Source organism: Sebastes fasciatus, chromosome 11, assembly GCF_043250625.1.
Source record: "Sebastes fasciatus isolate fSebFas1 chromosome 11, fSebFas1.pri, whole genome shotgun sequence".
Lineage (NCBI taxonomy): Eukaryota > Metazoa > Chordata > Actinopteri > Perciformes > Sebastidae > Sebastes > Sebastes fasciatus.
In genome coordinates this window covers 35,053,425-35,075,253 of record NC_133805.1, presented here as the reverse complement: position 1 = coordinate 35,075,253, position 21,829 = coordinate 35,053,425, and the positions used below count along the sequence as shown (strand labels likewise).

The window sequence follows — 21,829 nt, the reverse complement described above, 5'->3', positions numbered from 1 at the left end:
CACGTCGGGGGAACGCGCACGTCGGGGCACGTACATGTCTTCAGGGCAAGACTCTTATAAAACATGTCAAATTTGGGGAAGATTGGACAATGTATAGCCAATCTACAACAACTTCCTGTTTCCTGAAGGGGGCGCTATGACTATCACGCATAATACCACATATATGTCTTCAGGCCTGGTCCATTATCCAGCTTGTGAAGTTTGGAGCAGATTGGACTATGTAAAGTCAAGTAACAACAGCCTCCTGTTTTTTGGCGAAGAAGCTTTTTCGCCGCCACGGCAACATGGTTCGATAACTTTTTGATCTTTTGATAACTTTTCATCACAAAGGTCTACTGACCAAGTTTGAGGTAGATGTGATTAATTTCTGAGGCAGAGTACATCAACGTGTAAAACATGATATTTCCTGTTACCACTAGGTGGCGCTATGACTGCGAGTCAAAATTTGCATATGGATGGTGTCAGAGAGGGACCTTTATCAGGCATGAGACATTTGGAGCATATAGGTTAATGTACGACAAAGTTACAACAACTTCCTGTTTCTTGGCGAAAGGCGCTTTTTCGCCGCCACGCCACGGCAACATAGTTCGATAACTTTTTGATCTTTGAGTAACTTTTCATCCCAAAGGTCTTAAGATACTACTGACCAAATTTGAAGTTGATCGGGTTAAATCTCTAGGAGGAGTTCGTTAAAGTACAGCGCCTGGATATGGAGAAAAACGCCATAAAATCCAATATGGCCGACTTCCGGTTGGGTTTACGGTATACCTCCAAGAGGGTTTTATTTACGTCTCGTCATGGTACATATACCTACCAAATTTCGTAAATTTAGGGGAAACGTGTCGTCGGGGCTACTCAATAGGGGGCGCTAGCGAGCCAATTTGCCACACCCGAGCACGAAACCCATATCAGATATTTATTTCACGCACGTCTGACACGTGTGCAAAATTTCAAAACGCATTCATTATCCCAAGCACCTCATTTTTTGCCTCAAAGACATAATAGAATAATAATAATCATTTGAAATACAATAGGTCCTCGGACCGACTTTGTCGGTGCTCGGGCCCTAATAATAATAATCCTTAGAAGAACAATAGGTCCTCGGACCGACTTTGTCGGTGCTCGGGCCCTAATAAATAAATACAAATTATAAAACTACACAAAATAAGCAGATTGTATTGAAGTAATACATTTTTAATAAAATAAAATAGAATAAAAGAGATAATAATGATCAGCAATGAAATGATGATTAAATAAAATAGAGTAAAATAAACACTATAATGATGATGATAAATAAAATAGGTATTCAAAATAAAAACCATAAAATTATAAAAAATTACATAAAAGCCAGACTAAATAGATGGGTTTTTAGTTTACGTTAAAAAATCTCTGGAAGGTTGTTTCAGCGGCTGGGAGTGTAAAGGCTGAAAGCAGCATCACCACATGTTTTTGTTCTGCTTTGTTGGAACAACTAAAAGAGAAGAAGCGGAGGATCTGAGGGGCCTTCCTGGTTCATTAACCAAAAGCATTCACTTCACTCAGGACACAACGAACTGGTCCTGCTGCTGCTTAGCTAGCTAGCTTATTAGCCAGCTAGCTTTATTTTTGAGTCAGTTCAGTTGGAAGTTTTAGAATACCAATAGTAGTACAAAGGGTAGTGACCATATGCTTTATCGGTGATACAATTATGAGGGGGTCCTTGAATGTTCTCCCTTTAAGGGCTCCCTGGCCCCAACAAGTTTGAGAACCCCTGGATTAATAAACTTAAACTTTATTATAATCATTATATACATACAGGTACATACAGGCAATTTGACCTCTGTATTTAGGAGCACTGGGCTGCTGTGAAGCGCTCAAAGAAACTACAACATGCAGTAAGTAGGAACTGGGATTCAAACAGCCAACCCTGTCATCCTCCATGACCTGACCACAGAGGACTGACAGCTGTGACAAGACGAGCTGCTCAGTCTCAACTTGTAGCTATGTTATAGCCAATGTACGGTGATTTAGTCACTGTGATGGATATTGCTGCTGAATGAAGAGGTTGGCTGAAAGGACTCGGCATCATTCGTTAGCTTTTCACCCACCCAAACCCTGAAGTACGAGACATAATGGTTTGTTCTGATGTATTGTGGGTAAGCAAAGTTCTAGCCCCTTACCTTGGCAGTGTGCTGCTGCTGAAGGTCATCATGTTGTCCTGGTTGCCCAGGGGACTGGATGGGGTTATCACCTCCACCTCAGCACTGGCTCTCTTCAGATTGGACAGAGACGGCTCTCGGTAGGAGGCGCTGCGCGTCAGCATGGGCTCTGATTGGTTGGGGGACAAAGTGTGGGAAGAGGTCCTCGTGATGATGGGCTCTGGTTGGCTGGGAGACAGGGTGTGGTGACCTTGAAGTGGATAACGGTAATCTTAAGGTTAAAAAGGGGATGATTTGAAGTTAGCGCACTCATTGGAAGTCATCATTCAAAAATGAAAAAAGAACAACTGTCCACAGTGTGTAAAAGTGTCTGTGGCTTCACCACAATCAACATGAATTACAAATACAGTTCAGTAGGCCTGTTACTAATGTACAATGTGCAAATTCCGCAAAACATGAGACAAATGTGCACGTTCAGCGAAGGGTGGGGGTGACCCTGTAGGCTACGATTAACTATATATTCAATAATTTAGCTGCGCTTGGGACAAATGATTTCTTGTAGACATTTTAAGTGGCTCATGGCAGTCTAAAGCGCCTTCCTGAGGGAAGTAGGTCGAATTGTGGGTACAATGGATGGGACGGGTCACTTTTTATGTAAGGAACTTTCATCTTGGTGTTCAGTACATGCCTGCTGCTTAGTAGAATCTGTGGTTTCCCTATAATTTTACTGGCTGTGTTAACCACTCTTGACAGTTTCCCTTTACATTTGAAGTTCAAGTGTCCGTAGCATACCAAGTGACCATGTTAAAAGACAAGATGCTTTCCACCAGATTCTTGGACACCAATTCAAGAATATTCTGGCTCACCCCGAAATCAAAAAGCTTCCTGAGTAGGTGAAACCTCTCCATAGTTTTTTAAAAAACACAATCTGTGTTATCTATCAAATTAAAGTGGCCGTACAGTGGTGTGTATATAAGTTCTTAAGTATTTAAAACAGCTTTTCATGAATCAAAATATAAATTTGAAATGAGATTTCATCAACATTGCTGACTTGAGGAATTCCACCAATCTTTTAATCCTTAACCCATAATTTCCAATATAGAATACAGGCAGCCTGTTGTACTGAAAAGAAGTATGGCCATTTAGCATAATTCAAAACGAGGGGTTTTCGAGACGCGGACAGGCACTGACTGAGTGTCGGTATTAGACAAGTTGGGAGAGAGAATGTGTTGCATAAAGAGACAACAGCTATAGTACTGCAAAGTGTGTCATAATTTGCTAGCCCACACATGCCATGAGTGATTTTTAAGTTTAGTCAGAACGAATGACTAAAACATTTTAGGTTGGATTAGTATAAACAACAGTCCAGCACTGTTGTAAACAAATTCAAATTGTATGATCAGCAAAGACCTACAAGTTTATGTAATGGCAGGGCAAACATTTCACATGAGGCATTTCCCCTCATTGCATTGTTGGTACACAGTGCATTAGCATGCCCAAATTCAGCTTAACCACAAGGTCCTCTGTTCATATCGTAATAAGAGTTATGTGTAACATTTTTTATGGAAATGTATTCTAGTAGTTGAGAAGTCAGGGTGACACCTGGCAGGCATGGTTTTACCTTGGTGGCTGTTGCTAATTGCTGATTGGCTGACATTGGGTAGGGAGGAGAGGGGGGGCTCTCTCAGGGTGGGGGTAGATGCTCGACTTCTAGACCGATCCTCACTGGGCTGGAAATTCCCCACTGCATACACACCCTGCATACAAACACACACACATATACAGTGAGACACAGAGGAGCATGCAGCAAAGACATTAGCATAAAAAAGAGTTTGGCAAATCCAGTTTCAGGTGGCAGCCATGTCAGCTCCTCAGTCCCACACCAAAGCCTTTACTAAAGTCACAGTGAAATGGAAGTTACAGCGTCTTTATCATCAGCGATGTGATGCGTTTGCAAATGACACCTAATGTATAGGCGGGGTTTAGTTACTTGAGGGATTGAAATCAAATCCCTTTAGGTGATTGTATCACTCCAAAGCGACATTCCAAATATGGAAATGCGATATGGACCAGCGTTACTAAGTTGACTGTTTACCAACAATATACAAAAAGCATCTGACGTGGTTAGATCTACATAGTTGCAAACATGCTGTCCAAACAGTGTAACTGGAATAAAAAAAAAAAACAGTGCAGTACTGATGCACTGCAGCACAGAAACAAGTGGAGGCTGACAATCAGCCTCGATTTATCTACTTTTCTTTTCATTTCTACTCTGATGATAGATGAGGTCTTTGAACTCAATGGCTGCCCGTATTTATTGGAACCAGAGTATACGGATATTCAAATTTCACAACGACTCTTCTCCTTGAGCAGGACATGGACACAATAACAAACAGACCGGATCAAGTGAAAGGTAAAAAAAAGGTTTTGTTTCTCTGTAGGGTCCTTTCCATAATGTTGTCAGACACTTCTAAAATCAATCTGAGCCTGTCAGTGGCAAAAACAAGCACTTTTAGTTGACGTAACGTTACTTTGACGCTGCTCACTTGCCCTCACAGCTCGTTACAGCGTTCTCCCTCAATACTGCATCAATTTCAGAAATTGTTGTCCCCATTAGACACAAAAACATAGGAAAATAGGGTCCAGGTGCAAAAATACCAAAGGTACCCTTTGAATTATTCACAGAGATTCTTTTTCCTGGTCAATAATTCTCTATTTGCATTAAAAAAAGGGACCTCCACTGGTGAGATGTACTTATTTTAAACCGTGTTAAGTGACTGATTGTGCATCATCTGATGTAGACTTGATGTTCCGGAGCACAACCTCTCATATCTGTAGCCAACGTTTCTTCCTGCAGGAGAAGGCAGAACAACAAAGATGTAGGCAGCTGAACAGGGCTGTGTTGGTGTGTGTGTGTGTGTGTGTGTGTGTGTGTGTGTGTGTGTGTGTGTGTGTGTGTGTGTGTATGTGTGTGTGCGTCTGCTCACAAGTGTAACTGCTTCAGTACTGCTCATGTCTGTTTGAGTGTATGCTGGACATGTTTATCCGTGTGTGGGCTAGAGGGTGATGGTGTGTGGGAGGTATCAAATATACTGTGCGAATATCTACCAGTTTCTACACAAGAGTTGAACATCCATGTCTACTTTCAGCCCATAAAACTCCACTGAATAATACACTGTACCAGTACGTGTCCTGCAATGCCAATGCATGACCTCTGCATAGCATGTCTCCTAACTGGCACAACATAGATTTGCAGGTAACCGTTGCAACTGTAGCACGTGGTATCACTGGTGAGATTGTGAGTTAAACAATGGTTTATAAAATGGTTAATTATTAAACACTCTGTAGCCTTTCTTTCTTTCTACTATTGGAAAGTGGCAATAATTTAAGATAGATAAGAAGTGTGCCAAAATAGAAAACAACGGAATCAACAGAGGAAATGCCTCGCCCTCATCCATTATTTTCTCATATCATACCTTGTCATGTATCACCCTCGGGTTATTGTTGATAAATGTAATTTCTGATTTATAAAACTCAATTTGCAACCACTGTTTTGGAACGAAATATCGCAACCCACTGGGATTTCAAGACAAAATCGACCAATCCTCAACTTGCCACTTTCCTGTAATTACAGCTGGCATGAGCTTGAACAACCTTGGTCAACTTTTCTGGACTACTTCTAGCCTAAATGCCACCCCAGATTAGTTAAGATAAGATATTCCTTTATTAGTCCCGCAGTGGGGAAATTTGTAATTGCATTTAAAGTGGCAAAAAACGTTTCAACCCGTTGCGTTTCAAAGTGGTATTATTATATTATATATAATATATTATATTGTTGGCGTCACTGTCGCAAGGACAACTGGATCGGATATAACAATATAGTAGACTTAGTTTCACCACTGCTCGTATTAAAAAGAACCCCGCAAGAAAATGTGTTCTTTGTAGATTACCAAATGGACAACGAATCCTAGATTTTTGTTTCTGGCTGCTAGTGTTAGCGCTGGCTGGCGTTGTTTAGGGGATCAAACGGACAACGAATCATAGATGTTGGTTTCTTTTGTTCAAGAAACAAATGTAGATGTTTGTTAGTTAGCAACAAGGCTACTGCTAGCAGCCTGGCTAATGCCAAAGCAAGAAACAACTGTAAAAATCCCAGTTTGAAGTAGAAAGCCAATCTCATGCTATGATAAAGGTAGAGTAAAACTAGTAAAACATCAAGCCTTCATATCCGGTGGCAGACAGAATTGCATAGTGAAGACTTAGGCTATAGGGAACCAATCTAAATGGGGTTAAGATCTAAGATGGTTCCGACTGCTATCCTTTGATTTTCCGCAACAAACCAACTTGGACAGGAACAGACAGATTGTTGGCAGATACATGTTGCTAGTAATGAACATAAGATGCTTCTCTGTTTTATTTGATCTCAGTTTACCCAACAGGCTTTACCTGAGCTGCAAGAGAGGCAGATATTATCTGAACTTTGGCACAGAATGTTCACACACCATCGCAGCACTACAAGTTTTCACAGGCACACATCAATGTGGCATTAATGTCTAGTTAGTAAGTAACTTAGTAGCATTACCCACTGGTTGAGGAGCAAGGTTAATGTATACTGTGACCATCCTCTGTCTCCTCAGCATGACACAACTTCTCTCTTTTTTAACAGCAGAATGGCTTTTCATGATAGTAAGTAAGTAAGTAAGCTACACAAGAAAGTTATATCAAAATGCTTGTGTCTGGCTAACTGTTACCAGATAAACAGCGATGGCAGCTCCCAGTAACCAGCCACAGTAGACGTCGACGGGATGGTTTCTGAACTGGATTATCCTGGTCAGCCCGGCCAGGATGGCCAGCATGACGAAGGAGAACACCAGGAGAGGCTTCAGCAGCTTGGCAGAGTCGGTCAGCACCGTGTTGAAGTACATCTGAAACACACATTTCACATGAGCCAATCCTGATCTTTTAATGTTGATATAAAAACAGACAATTCAATTCACACCTGTGGTTAAATTACATTTGTTCAGATATCTAAACATTTTTTGAATTACCTACAACTGAAACTGGCAAAAACTGTCTACAAATTCTACATTTTTGTGGCAAGATTTTAGGTGACATGGTCAGCCACAAGTCTCAGTCTACATAAGAGGGTGTATATTAACCACTTACTGAGATGTAGACAGCAGCAAAGGCAGCTAGAGTTGCATGCTGGGAGGGGAAAGACTTCCTAAATGAAAAAAAAGAAAGACAAGAGTGTTGATAATTATTATGTTCAGACAGCTAAGGACAACGCTGAATATTCATCTGCAACGGGAAGTGACTTTCAAAGAAACTTGGACGTGTGTGTATGTGTGTGTGTTTGTGTATGTGTGCGAGTGCGTGTGCGTGTGGTGGTAGCTGCCCTAGCAGGTGTTTAATAAATGCAGTTCATGAAGGACACAAGGAGGGCAACAACTCTAGACCTCTGATGTGTGTTTTAGCCCAAAGCACAAATATTACAAAAGTTATTACCCTGGTAATAAACTAAAGTTTTATACATCATGCTGATACTGCAGTGTGTTATTAATTGTTGATTATTAGGGCTATCAATCGATTCAAATATTCAATCGCGATTAATCGCATGATTGTCCATAGTTAATCGTGATGAATCGCAAATTAATCAAATTTTTTTATCCGTTCAAAATGTACCTTAAAAGAGAGATTTGTCAAGTATTTAATACTCTTATCAACATGAGAGTGGGCAATTATGCTGCTTTATGCAAATATATGTATATATTTATTATTGAGAATCAATTAATAAAACAAAATAATGACATATATTGTCCAGAAACCCTCACAGGTACTGCAATTAGCATAAAAGAATATGCTCAATCATAACATGGAAAACTGCAGCCCAACAGGCAACAACAGCTGTCAGTGTGTCATTGTGCTGACTTGACTATGACTTGCCCCAAACTGCATGTGATTATCATAAAGTGGGTATGTCTGTAAAGGGGAGACTCGTGGGTACCCATAAAACCCATTTTCATTCACATATCTGGAGGTCAGAGGTCAAGGGACCCCTTTGAAAATGGCCATGTCAGCTTTTCCTTAGGTTAGGTTTTCTAGTTTCACATGATGTCAGTATCTCCGCTCTAGCTTTAAAACTGAGCCCTCTACAACTTAAAAATTGCAAGTTGCGTTAATGCATTTAAGAAATGATTTAATGAAGCATTAATTAATGGTTTTACATTGAAACTGTTGGTAGTCTTGAGTTTTGTTTTTACACGAGAAGTGTTCTAGGAAGAGGTGACTGAAAATCTCAATTCTGGTTTCCAGAATCCATAATCACATTGGAGAAACTGTTCTCTATAACTCTTCTCTTGGAGATATAGAGTGTCAGAGTCAAAGATCCCCACCCATTGGTTTGTGGACTGCCATTTTGAAGCCTTGAGTTCGACATTTTGCCTATTGCCATCTTGTTTTTTTTAAACCAGAAGTGACACGAGAGGGTGGAGCTAAGAGAGATTTTAAGGTCACCAAAAAGGTTATAATTAACCTTGATGAACTGAAAAACACACTGTGAAAGGGTTAAAGTTCTAAGATGAAAAGACGGACAACGTCGTGGTAGCGACACTGTCAATCACAAGGTAGCCCCGCCCTAAAGCTTACCCTGCTTTATGGTCTATTTGACTCTAAATGGGACCATAATTTACAATTAATTAATCATTTTCAAAATAAGGCGTTAACAAAGGGAACTTTATGTACAAAATATATATGGAAATAAGACTGATTGGATTATATTCACCAGAAGTATAAAACATTACATGTCCCTTATAAATTAAAAAGAAAATACCACTAATTTGTGAGGGAAATGTCTTTATTCTTTGATTTTTGGGTTGCTAGAAAACATTTAATAAATAATGACAATGACTGATATGATATATATGACTTCAGGACATCTGTGACTACATACATGCTGAATATCAAACATTATTACTGTATTAAGTTAGATATTTTCCAAAGTAAAAGTCCCTAGAAGTGTATGATTCAACGTTTTCCCAATGGTCTAGTGTTAAAAAAAAGTTAACAAAAATCACAATAAATTGTAATATCGAATCACAATACTTGTAGAATCGCAATATATATTAAAGTATTGTGATAGTATTGAATCGAGAGATAGGTGAATCGTCCTAGCCCTAACAGAAAGAATGCAAGTTTAAGGCACTTTTCAGAGCCGAAGGTTGCCGCCTGGTCAAATCACAAATACTCACCCCCCAATTATGTTACCAAATACAAAGACTGGGATATATCTTCAGTCAAGCTACAGCTACAGTAACAATAAAATGTTTTTCAGTCTTTCCTTGACACCCATTGTTTTGTTCTCTAAAATGATTGAATAGGCTGACATATTATTCAGGAAGTCATATCTAATTACATATGCACAATAATTTCACAACTACAAACTGCAAATATTGAGAGACAGGCAACCGTTTGTAATAATACAGAGTTATAGAATACATAGTTACATAGAATGCATAGTTTACAGAATTTTTTTTTTTTTTTTAATTATGCAGCAGACGTGGTGTTTTGAGATTTAATTTTTAAATAAATATCCTGAGATTTTTGAAGGAGCTCAGGATGCGTCCTGAGAACGCCTGTTAAGCTGAAGATAATTTCACCACACAAACTAAGAATCTGTGTGGAACAGCTCACCAGTCTGGTGTTTAGAGAGGAGCACAGAACGTTCTGTATCATTTTCTGCTACAGCCTGCTGCTGTGTCAGACGGTTTACTGGAGGCAAAAGTGTGCAGGATTTTGGGAAAATGTTACATTTATGGGATTTTAGAGAGGACCGTGTGCCTCTGCCATCTAACGCTATGAAGACTGCTCTGTGCACTTTATGATAACAGATGACTTAGTAGGTGGAAGGCAATGTATCGATATTATATTGTTATTATGATATGAGACCAGATATGGTCTTAGATTTTGGATATAGTAATTTCGTAATATGGCTGTCTTTTCCTGGTTTTAAAGGCTACATTAGAGTAAAGTGATGTAATTTTACCAGACTGTTCTAGCTGTTCTATTATTTGTCTTTTACACTTCAGTCATTATATCCACATTACTGATGATTATTTATCAAAAATCTTATAGTGTAAATATTTTTCATCAGCACCAATGGTCAAATATTGACATCGTTGTATTTGGTCAAATATATTGTCATATTTGATTTTCTCCATACCCCCCAGCAGTAGTAGGTGGTAACACAAGCAACAATGGGTGACGAAACTGCACTGTGCTACTTGATGCATAAACTCAACTGTAGCGCTCAATCCACTGTATTGCAATTAGGTCATCTGAAGCCACGAAATCAGCCAACATGCACAAGTGCAAATACAAAGAAAGTCTTGCCACACGGTTGTCAGTTATACATAAATTAACTTTGGATTGTGAAATCTTTTGAAAACTATAAAAACGTGGCTACAATTTGCAAGTCTAACATTCAGCAAATGTCAGTAGATAAACTAGATACTCTGTCACAATGTTCTGTCACAAGAACTGACTATGCCAGTGTTCCCCAAACCTTTTTGATGATGTGACAAATGACAAACTATCGCAACCCTATTCCCAACCGGCCTTATATATAAATCGTGAGAAGAGCGAATTGTGCGTAAATGAACGCATCACCTTATATTATCTTGTACAGGTAAAACGGCCATTTCAGCGGTGTCACCTCACCTGTGTGGGTTTCCTCTATATGCTCAGATTTTTTTCCCACAGTCCAAAGACATGCAGGTTAGGTGAATGGGTGACTTTGTTGACTCGAGGTGTGAATGTGAGTGTGGATAGTTGTCTGTCAGTATGTGTCAGCCCTGTGATAGACAATCTGCTCAGTGTGTACCCCACTGTAGCCCAAGTGAGCAGGTAGAGGAAACTGTGCCAGGGAAAAGTGGGGATGGATAAGGGAGGATCTGGGGGAAAGCACAAACACCTGTCTGACTTCAATAACCTGCATTAATTAACATTAAACACAATAAGCATACTTGATCTGCCAAATTGCAATCAGTTGAGTAGCGAACACGATGCTCAGTGAATGACAGTGATGCAGGTTGCATGCAGCATAGCTTTATTATTCAAACAAACAATAAGCGCTGCTGAAGTGAAGCACAGGAGACGAGCTTCCTGCATTCTTAGTGCGTGCATGTGGTGAGGGGGGGAATAGAAGCTGCCACTGAAGCTGACGATGGAGTGGGCAGGAAAACTGTGGTCTCCACAGTTAATGTGGCATTTACAGTATAGTGAGAGCTGCATAATGAGAGTACTTTAACCTACAATGTAACTGACAGCAACAGTGGGATGCATGGAGCAAACACAGTTATCCCTTAAAGCTACAGTTGTTAATCTTCTTCAAAAACATTCTCATTACATCCCGACAGCAATCAATAAATCAAATTAGAAACAAAAATCTGGTCCTCTCTCAAGGTTCATTGGTGGAGAGGAGGTCGTGTTGCTCTGGCTCTATCTATTTGGCGTGGAGAGGAGGTCGTGTTGCTCTGGCTCTATCTATCTGGCGTGGAGAGGAGGTTGTGTTGCTCTGGCTCTATCTATCTGGCGTGGAGAGGAGGTTGTGTTGCTCTGACTCTATCTTGTTGGCGTGGAGAGGAGGTTGTGTTGCTCTGGCTCTATCTGGTTGGCGTGGAGAGGAGGTCGTGTTGCTCTGGCTCTACCTGTTTGGTGTGGAGAGGAAGTCGTATTGCTCTTTTTTTGTAAGGCACTTTGTAGGTGGACGTTTTACTGGTGTCCGGTATTCGCTATCTGTCCAAAATGGCAGAGGCGTAGCTCTGCTGCTGGGCGCTGATGTTGCAATGGAACGAACAATTGACTTTCACTTCTTGGCAATATACGTTCTTTGGTACAGTGGCCTACAGTGGCACTGTGTCCTACTATTTAGCTCATGTTTTCTACATTTCAATACTTGTCCCGAGAGAAGGTTTGCAACCAATACAACAGAGAAAACTAGTCCAGGACTGCAAGCTACAAGAAGATCGTAGCCTGTGCATGTGTGAGTGTGCTAAAACTAAACATTAAAAATGACTCCGTAAACTCACCCACTCACCCACACACATCCTCTGACACACTCACTAGTTCACTCACACACACTCTCCCACACACAGTCACTCGCTCGGTAAAAAAAAAGCCTTTACCTCCCAGCATTGATGAGCCCGCTGTCTTGTCCAGAGCAGATATCCTCCAGAATAAAAGCTTCATCACAAGTGGACATATTAATGTGGGTCAAGTTGGGTTTACACACATCCAACCAGTAGGGGGTGTGTTGACCAGTGGACAGCTGGAGAATATCGGTTATCAGTGCTGTCACACACAGGCCAAAGATATGGACACCTGTGGAAAATCCATTTTACAACACTGGATTAGTAGAACATGTAACCTTGTACAACTTTGTATTTTATTGCCTTTTTTAATTCTGTATCCACTCATATTCTGACGTTTTTATGTTACTCTTACAGCTGTTGCCATTTGTTTATTTCTGTTTCTGTGGTTCAGTTACTGAAAACATGCATATAATCAGTTGCGTGTGTATAACACGTATGTCCTCCCACCTATGAAGCGTACAGCCCTGCGGATGTAGGAGTTGAAATTACAGCCTGCAGCGTTGATGTTAGCCTCCGTCTGAGTGGCTGATGACCTCCTGGATAGATAGCAGTACAGAATGGCCTCTCCTATGAGAATCTATTCACAAAAGACAAACAAAAGACTGTTGGCAATGCAGATTTTCACTCTTCCATCACCAGATAGATTTGTGTGATCTACCAAATACATTAAATATTACAGGACCATTGATTTTTGCTAATATCCCACTGTCATGGCTGGGGGGGGGGGCGGCTGTGGCTCAGAGGCAGAGCTCGCCCCCTCTCGCTATATAAATGCAAGTTCATTTACCATTTACCGTAACTGAATTTGACAGACTTTATGGTTCAGTTTGTTTATTTACACAACAAATAGAAGATAAAATGCAAAAAAAGAGCAAAACTGCAAAATGCTCTGGAAAAAGACAGTAGTAATATTTTTTTTTGGTCAACCTACTGCTTCAAAGGTCAAAAATTGACTTTATTTAATCTCAAAATGTGAAAACTTGCAGCACAATTAAGTTAAAACCCAAGCAGAGAAGGTAAACCAGATGAGCTGGCTCTCTGATATAAATAGTGTGTTTAGATGAACTTATGTTACACTGGGCTTTCTTGAGTAATCGGATTTCTGGAAACAGGAAACTCAGTTTTTGTAATTTTCAGAGAAACAGGCCAGTGGTTCTCAACCTTTTTACACCATGTACCACCTCAGAAAATATTTGACTCTCCAAGTACCACCATTATGACCAGGGGTGGGACATTATTTTTCCTGGGGGGCCACATGAGAAACCCAGATTGTTGCCGGGGGGCCAAACAAATTCTGTCAGATGTAATCTCTATTTTATAACTACATTAATTTATAGAAAACATACTGCACACTTATTTTTCAGCATTTATTATACTGAAAATCACTCCAAACAGCATATTATTAAGAAAATTACATTATATGCAGGAGTTTTTGAACCGTACAGGACTGACTGTTTTGGGTAGTAATGTTTCCATTAAAAAAATTAACAAAACGGAGAATCCCCCAGCATGCCAAAATATAAAAACATGCACTGTAGGTCCAAAAAGGCCTATTTTTCTGGGCAGGGAGGGTAGCCTACTGTACACGGTACTGTACTGTACTTTGTTATTGTCATCTATAGTGGTTATTTGCATAAAAACACACAATTCAAATGAATATGATTATTTAAATATTTGCTTTGATTAAAATAATCTTGGCAAGCTGCTTAGAGCTAGTGTTAGGAAGTTAAACAGGTCATAATTCTCTCTCTATTATCTATTTTATATTGATGTGAAAACATCTTCTAACAGCTGGATTTATTCTAGTTTCTCACCAAAACTACATTTTACAAGATTACATTTGAACACATCATGATAACGTTGTAATTTACCTTCGCCCAATAGTAATTTTTCTGGAGCCGACTTTGAACGCCTCATAATAATAACTCAATGGCACCTCCGTTAACATTCGTATCTCCGGTATTTAGCCAGTCAGGACTGTGCTGCCCACCGGCTGCTAACAGCTAACGTTAGTAACTCTCCTCCTGCTGATTTCAACACAAATTTGTTGTTCACAGTGTCGCTTTATCAGGGAATAATAGGGTGCACCTCTCAGGTTTAGTAGCGCCATGCTGTTGAGTGCTTTTTTTTTCTCTTCACCGTGGCTGCTGTCCAAAACAAATTGAAATAGTAAGAGGAATCGATAGTCAGAGATTCCTCCGCGTACCACCAGTGGTACGTGTACCATAGTTTGAGAACCACTGCTCTATTGCATTGAACTCTGACCATCTCCAGTGAATTCTTTGAACCTGTTTGAGACTCCAGTTGATATTCAATCGTGCTCAAGACAAGTGTTGGCAAAGACGTCCAATCTCATACTCTGGCCCTGACCTGGACATCTGACCTCCAACATTAAATTAGATTCTACGACCTCTGTGAAGTCATAGACATTCTTAACTGGGAATTTGAGGTATTTCATGGTTGTGTTCTCATATTACCACAACAGCACCTTTAAATTGAATTGAAAATAGAAAGAAAGTCATTACTGAGAGCTGCACTGGGCAATTTCACTCAACAAATGGCAGTTAGTTGAAAAGGCTTCTAGTCAGCATGGTTAAAATGACTGGCTTGTTCCCATCAAACGGTAGTGTTGCATGGAAACAGCTTTGTGCTTTCACTTGTACTCGTCTCAGTGTGGTTAGACAGACTCCCACAGCATTATGGGCACATTTTAAATCTGCAACATGTAGGAGACCACTTCTGGCTGTGGGAAGATGGCTTTCCCATTGAAACATCCTCCACTACATGTATTTGTCTACATTAGGATGTAATTAACCCAGAAGAGGAATATTCACGTGGTTTATTCAAAGAGTAACGGAGAAACACTAGTTCATAGAAACAGCTTTAATAAGGCCTTTGCCTTAGTGTGGACACCAGCTGGGTCACTCCCTACATGTATAATCACACATGTAGATGTTACTGTGAGGTCCAGTGTGGTGGTTTACTTACAGTGGCGGTGGGAGCGGCAAAGGCCAGGCTGAAGAGCAGGGGCAGTGGGCAGACTTCCTGTCTGGGCAGGATGTAGGGCAGAGACAGACTGCGGTCACTACAGCTGTACCCAGAATGCACCGGCTGGAAAATATCCGTCAGCTCCAGGAAATAAAGACTGACAACAGAGGAGGCCAGGATAGGGAGCTGCAGGAAAGAAACAACAGTAAAAAAGAATTTAGAAAATAGTTTAAACAAGGCAAAAGTGAGCATGGCACCTACTAAAGTAGGGCCAAAGATTTTGCCCTTTTGGAACTAATGGAATAACTCTATTGAGCACAATCTAACCCCCAAAAGGCACAATTAGACCACACTTTCAAGTTCCTAAGTTAAAAAGGTTCCGAATTCTGCTCCTGAAACGAAATTTAAGTAAAAAAAAATCACAGTTTTTGGCCAAAATTTCTACGATTTTGGGCACCCCGGACTTCTAACCCCCAAAAGGCACAACTAAACCCACTCTCAAACATCATACCAAATTTGAAGTTCCTAAGTTAAATAGTTTCCGAGTTCTGCTCCAGACAAAAAAGTGTAACTAATGGACGCACGGACACGCAGAGCGCTATATACCCCCGACTACATTGTTGCGGGGGTTTAAAATATAGTCAAGTCAATTTTATCTATATCAATCGTCAAATCATAAGAGAAGTTATCTCAAGACACTTTCACATAGAGTTGATTGAGGCTGTACTCTATAATTTACAGAGACCCAACATGAGCGACAGTGGCAAGAAAAAACTCCCCTTTAACTGGTAGAAACCTTGAGCAGAACCAGGATCTGGGTGGGCGGCTGTCTGCCTCGACGGGTTCTTCAACCATGTTCATCAAAAGGAAAACACTAGGACTGGGTATTAAAGGTCCCATAATGTAAAAAGTGAGATTTTCATGTCTTTTTTTATTATAAAGGTTTAAGTGCTGTATAAAGACTGTTAACATATTGAGACGCTCAATCCGTGGAGAAATAGACAACAGCCCATATTCAGAAACGGATTTCTGTATCTTTGTGAGTTCACAAATCTACTATACAGTATATATTGTATATTTGTGATGTCACAAATATACAATAGATATAGTTTTATACGTGAGCGTTCTAAATGTGTCCCAGTTTATTCCCGGTTGCAGTGTATTTGAATGACATCAGCTGATAGGAAGAAACATGGACCCATGGACCCAAGCTGTTGCCTAGCAACGCAATTCCGTTGCAATAGAGGGCTCCAGGAATGACATATTTTTGTAGGCCAACCAGGAAGTTAGCACCACCCTGGTTCCCTTGACAGTTCACTTCAAGTTTTCCTGGACATTGAGAAAGAAGCATCTAGTGGCCATTAGAGCACGTCCATACTGGCTTCAATATTAAACCATGATGGTTGTTTGATTTAAATCGCCACTATCACATCGGATCCAATCACGTCTGAAATGTCTTCCCATACGGCAGCTGAACTACACCAGTATATCATGTCAGGGGCTGGACAACACTGACTATATGATGCCGGAGTTCTTTCATGAAAGGAAAGTACGACCTCAGTTAACCCCAGTTATGGCTGTACACGCAAAGATACAGATACAGACATGCAGTAATAGGTGGAGGAAAATGGTGTGTTGCTCTCAGAGTCTAGTAGTGTGTGACTGTCAGACTGTCAAGAGGAATGACACACCTCTCTCTGCTTCTGTTAACCTTACACTTGTCAAGTAAGCAGCACAGACACACAGACACAAAGACACACAGCTGCAGTGCAGATAGAGGATCATAAAAAAACAAATTGAACGGAACAACTCTCCGCACAAGGCCAAATACCCACAGAGCAAATATTCACACTGCAAACCGCGATGAGCAGAAATCATTTTACTTACTGCACTTCAATCTGTGTTTCAGTACATATTCAAGATAATGCCAAGCCTGGTGTAAAGCATTAGCATCAAATAGATGTGGGCCAATGCTGGCATAGGGAGGAGACTACTCCCACTCCTTTCAAAGAAATCTTGATCAAGCCACAACATTTGCACAGGATGTGAGTTTAAAAAGATATTTTTGTAAAACCAGGCTCCAAGAAAAGGTGCTTTATAATAAATAGTGCTGGTAGAAAGGGATTCAGCTATTCTACCCACCCTGTTAGCTTTGTTGGAGTTGAAGGTAGAGATGTTCCAATACCAATTTACTTTTTCCTTACCAATACCGATTCCGATACCTGAACTTGCAGTATCGGCTGATACCGAGTACCGGTCTGATACCAGCGTGATAAAAGAAATATATAGTAATCTTTATTATAATTTAACAGCTGTTTGCTATTTACCATGTATGGATATTGTTTTGGAGTGGCAAATAATTGATTTTCCGGTTAAGCTGATTTTCTTCTGGGTTAATAAATGATGGTGTCGGATCAGTGCATAGACTGGCATACTCGCCGATACCCAATACCGAATTTTGGGCAGTATCGGATGCATTTCCAATACTGGTATCGGTATCGGAATAACTCTAGTTGGAGGAAAAACATTACGATACATAATAGATATTCTGTTGGGTATACCAGGACAGGCACAGAAAAAAATACTTGGCAAGTGATTGGATGAACCATCTGTCAATCAAACTCCGGCCGAAGCCAGTCGGGAGAAGAGCGGAACCATTGTTTCCAATGGAGAAAAGCCTTCAGTTTATCTATTTTAGTTTTTTAGGATCCCCATTAGCTGTCGCCATGACGCCAGCTAGTCTTTCCGGGGTCCGACAAGTGTTCAAGTTCTTTGCTCTTCTTTCAATGAAGAAATACTCTTCAGTTCTGATAGAACGGATGCTATTGTAGCATCTACGCTAACCTCATTGTTGTCAACGCTCAGCTCTCTGTGTTGCCTCACACACACTTAAGCCACGCCGTAGCTGCCAGTAACTCCTCACAGGACGCTGATTGGTCTGAATCACTGTGGTTCAGACACAAACAGATTACTTGAAGCTTGACAAGATGGATTTTCGCGTGACTCCGCGGTTCTTTTAAGTGATCTTACGAGAATCCAGCTGGCGTGCAAGATAAACATTTTTTTATTACTATTTTTTGACATTTCATAGGGTAAACAATTAAAATTGTATACAAACATTGCTACGTTGATCAATAGAGAAAACTATTGTTAGGTGAAGCCCTAACTAGTGGCATTGAAAGCAGAATGATTGCTTGATTATTACCATCTCTTCCCTTGACCCCTATACGGATGCATCATGGCAGTCCTGAATAATGTGTCATGTTCACTTTATTGCTCCGCGCTAGCGAGATGACAAATTGCAAACTGATGGATATTGCCTTCATACGAGTTAGAGGCTGCATCGTGCCTTGCTTCCCTGCTGTTCAAATGATCAACTACGTGATCTGCCTTTCCGCCGGAGGCGCACACATTTCTGACTGCATACATAGAGTTATGTAAAGACCTGTCATTGACTGTGAAATGCTCTCTGTTTCCACAGCCTGCAAACCAGGATTACCCACCAGGGTAGTTTGTGATCCCTAGAATTACACATTTACCAATTATTTCCTTTTGACAGCATGACAAGACCAGATATTTAAAAGTCAGTATGGCTGAGAGACTAACAAAATCACAAAGTAAAGATGCAAATTTTACAAAGTGTCTACAGCCATGCTAGCGAGGCATGGAGGTGCTTTGAGCTAAATGCAAACGTCAGCTTTGCAAAAAGCTCACAATGTCAATGTTAACATGCTGGTGTTTAGCAGGTATAATGTTTGCAATGTTCACCATCTTAGTTTAGTTGGCATGGTAACATTAGCTAATCAGCACGAAACACAAGGCACAGCTGAGGCTGATGGGAATGTTGGTTTTGCAGGTATTGGTCATAAACATAGACTGAATATAAGAAGTGAACGTTGTCACCGTGACATCACCCATTGGTTTGTGAACTGTCGTTTTGAAGCCTCGAGTTCAGCATTTTGGCCGTCGCCATCTTGTTTTTTTGCAACCAGAAGTGACACGAGAGAGGGTCAGATCTGGAGGTTGCCGCCTGGTCATAAACTAAAGAATTGGACAAATTAAAATGCTGACTGATGATGGTGCTAGATAACAAATTAGGAGTAGGGGTGTAAGAAAATATAGAAAAAATCGAATATTGCAATATTTTGTTTTGTGATACTACATTTGCAAAGAGATGTGTCCTCTCAGTGTATGTGCCCTCTCACAGTAGAGCTATAATGTTGGTTGTTACAGGGACTGTGATAAATGCAAATGCAGATCCCACTGTTCTGATTGCATAAAAAAGTTTTGTTTTGTTTTTTTACTCCGATTTTATGCATATGGTGCTGTGTTCTTTACCATGACAGTTTTCCCAAAATTAGATAAAAAAATCACAATATATCGCCTTATTTACAGTATCTTAATATATTGAACCGTAACCCCTGTATCATGATACGTATCGTATCGCCAGAATCTTGCCAATACACAGCCCTAATTAGGAGATCATTCAAATTATCACAAATGATCCTGTGGGGAACATGTCCGTAACACATGTCCTGGCAATCCATCCAATAATTGTCAGACATTTCACTCCGAACCATAAATGTCAACCTCATGTGGTGCTAGAGGAAAAGTCAGGGGATCACCAAAGTTGTTCTGATTAAACCTCTGGGGACCATGAATGTCTAAAAAAATAAATAAAAATTGCATGGCAATCCATCCAATAGTTGAGCTATTTTCGTCTAGACCAATATGATGGACCCAGCGACTGATCAAGAGACATGGCAATCCATGGAACCATGTGCGTGATGGCTTTCTACTATGTAAGTTACATTAAAGGTCCTATATTGTAAAAAGTGAGATTCTCATGTCTTTTATATTATAAAGCAGGTTTAAGTGCTTTATAAATACTGTTAAACTATCAAAACGCACAATATACGGAGGAATACACACAGCCCGTATTCAGAAATTGTGCCTTTGAAACAAGCCGTTAGGATTTCTGTCCATTTGTGATGTCACAAATATACAATTATATAGATCATTACACGGTTTTAAACATAAACATTCTAAATGTGTCCCAGTTTATTTCCTGTTGCAGTGTATAATAATAACATATAATAATAACATCAGCTGACAGGAAGTAAACATAGACCCAAGCTGTTGCCTAGCAACGCAATTCCATTGCAATTCCGTTGAAATGCACTAAAACGGAGTTTTTCAGACAGAGGGTGAATACAGGTTTATTCAGGCAGATAGCAAGGAAACATGTTCTAGTAGAAACACAAAATACAAGTAAGATCCTAAAAATAGGAACGATATGGGACCTTTAAATTTAAAGCATTCAATATTAAAATCACATGGAGGCACAAATGCTCCTGCATGTCTGCCGCCATCTTTAACCCACGACATGTATGACATCATGACAGCCATCATGATAGTCAGTAGATCAGGTAGTGCAATAAACGTTTCACTTTTCTCAACTTCCTAGCATTTCATTTATAGGGTTAGAATAATATGCAGGTACTGTAACTCCCACTTGAACACATTATTTTGATGATTCCCTGCATGCAAGTGTAGGAGGGTTTACAAAAACTATTTCATGGGTGTCAGTCAATAGTACCTGCTTCCTGCCCTAAGGAGCTGCTCACCCACCTACGAGATGCCAATACTCTGGATTTGAGAAGTCTGGGGAAGCACTTCATACTCTTCAAGGAAATAGGACATTTAAAAAAAAAAAAATCTATATTTACATAGCATATCACATTATTAGCATGTGAAACTAACTTTTTAGAAAGAGAAGGGAAAGAAAATAAAAACCCTTTCTGAAAAAATTCATTGAAAACTGAAAGCTAGAGTGGGAAGCTACACCCTGGAAGTGGGGCAGCAGATGCGTGCACCAACAAGCTAACAGAAGAGCATTCATTAATACAGCAGACTTCTCTGGTGTTATCAGGTTGCTCTATTGATTTTTGTCTTGGATTTTTTTTTTTTTGCGTCAAAACAACAACATTGATTTCTCAAACTAAACTAAGAATACTGAATCATCAGTGTCACTGTCTAAATCAATCCTCACAGGTGACATGGTCAGTATGTTACATAGCCTACTGTTCAAAATAAGAGCCCAATAGTAACCTGCCAAAATCAAAAATAAATGACTTGATAAATTAATAAATATGTCATTAAATGTAGCAAAAATAATATTAAAAAAATGTATCCATTAATTGATTGATAAAATGTGACATAGATTGTTATTTCTATTTTAGTTAGCTTCTTTATTTATAAATTTATTTATTTATCTATCTATCTTTGTATTAATTCCCTTATGTATTTACTCTTTATTTATTTATGCACAATTTTCCCTTTGCATTTCACCCCTTATTTATTTCCCCAAACTTATTTATTTCTGTATACTTTTCTTTAAAGATTTCTTTATGCATTTCTGCCTCATTATGCAAATGAGGGGGCTGTCATCCAACGTGTGTCATCATGGGGTCAGAGTGCATAGATGGACTATATGCTAGCCAGCTAGCTGTGCTCCAATCTTCATTCTCGGCTCCGTACAGCGGGTCATTG

General features: G+C 39.9%; 1 protein-coding gene across 2 annotated transcripts in view; it reads right to left on the bottom strand.

The window, feature by feature from the left end:
* Nucleotides 1–21,829, bottom strand: part of LOC141777787 (phospholipid phosphatase-related protein type 4-like) — a 48,204-nt gene that overhangs the window by 14,106 nt on the left and 12,269 nt on the right. Inside the window, exons 2-8 of one of the 2 annotated variants that reach the window (XM_074652341.1) lie at nucleotides 15,278–15,463; nucleotides 12,737–12,866; nucleotides 12,323–12,518; nucleotides 7,305–7,362; nucleotides 6,890–7,063; nucleotides 3,760–3,895; nucleotides 2,160–2,409 (exon numbers count right to left, since the gene is read on the bottom strand). In XM_074652341.1, coding sequence (XP_074508442.1) covers nucleotides 2,160–2,409; nucleotides 3,760–3,895; nucleotides 6,890–7,063; nucleotides 7,305–7,362; nucleotides 12,323–12,518; nucleotides 12,737–12,866; nucleotides 15,278–15,463 — 1,130 coding nt within the window. The remainder of the gene's footprint in view (nucleotides 1–2,159; nucleotides 2,410–3,759; nucleotides 3,896–6,889; nucleotides 7,064–7,304; nucleotides 7,363–12,322; nucleotides 12,519–12,736; nucleotides 12,867–15,277; nucleotides 15,464–21,829) is intronic. The other variant, XM_074652342.1, reaches the window with a different exon arrangement.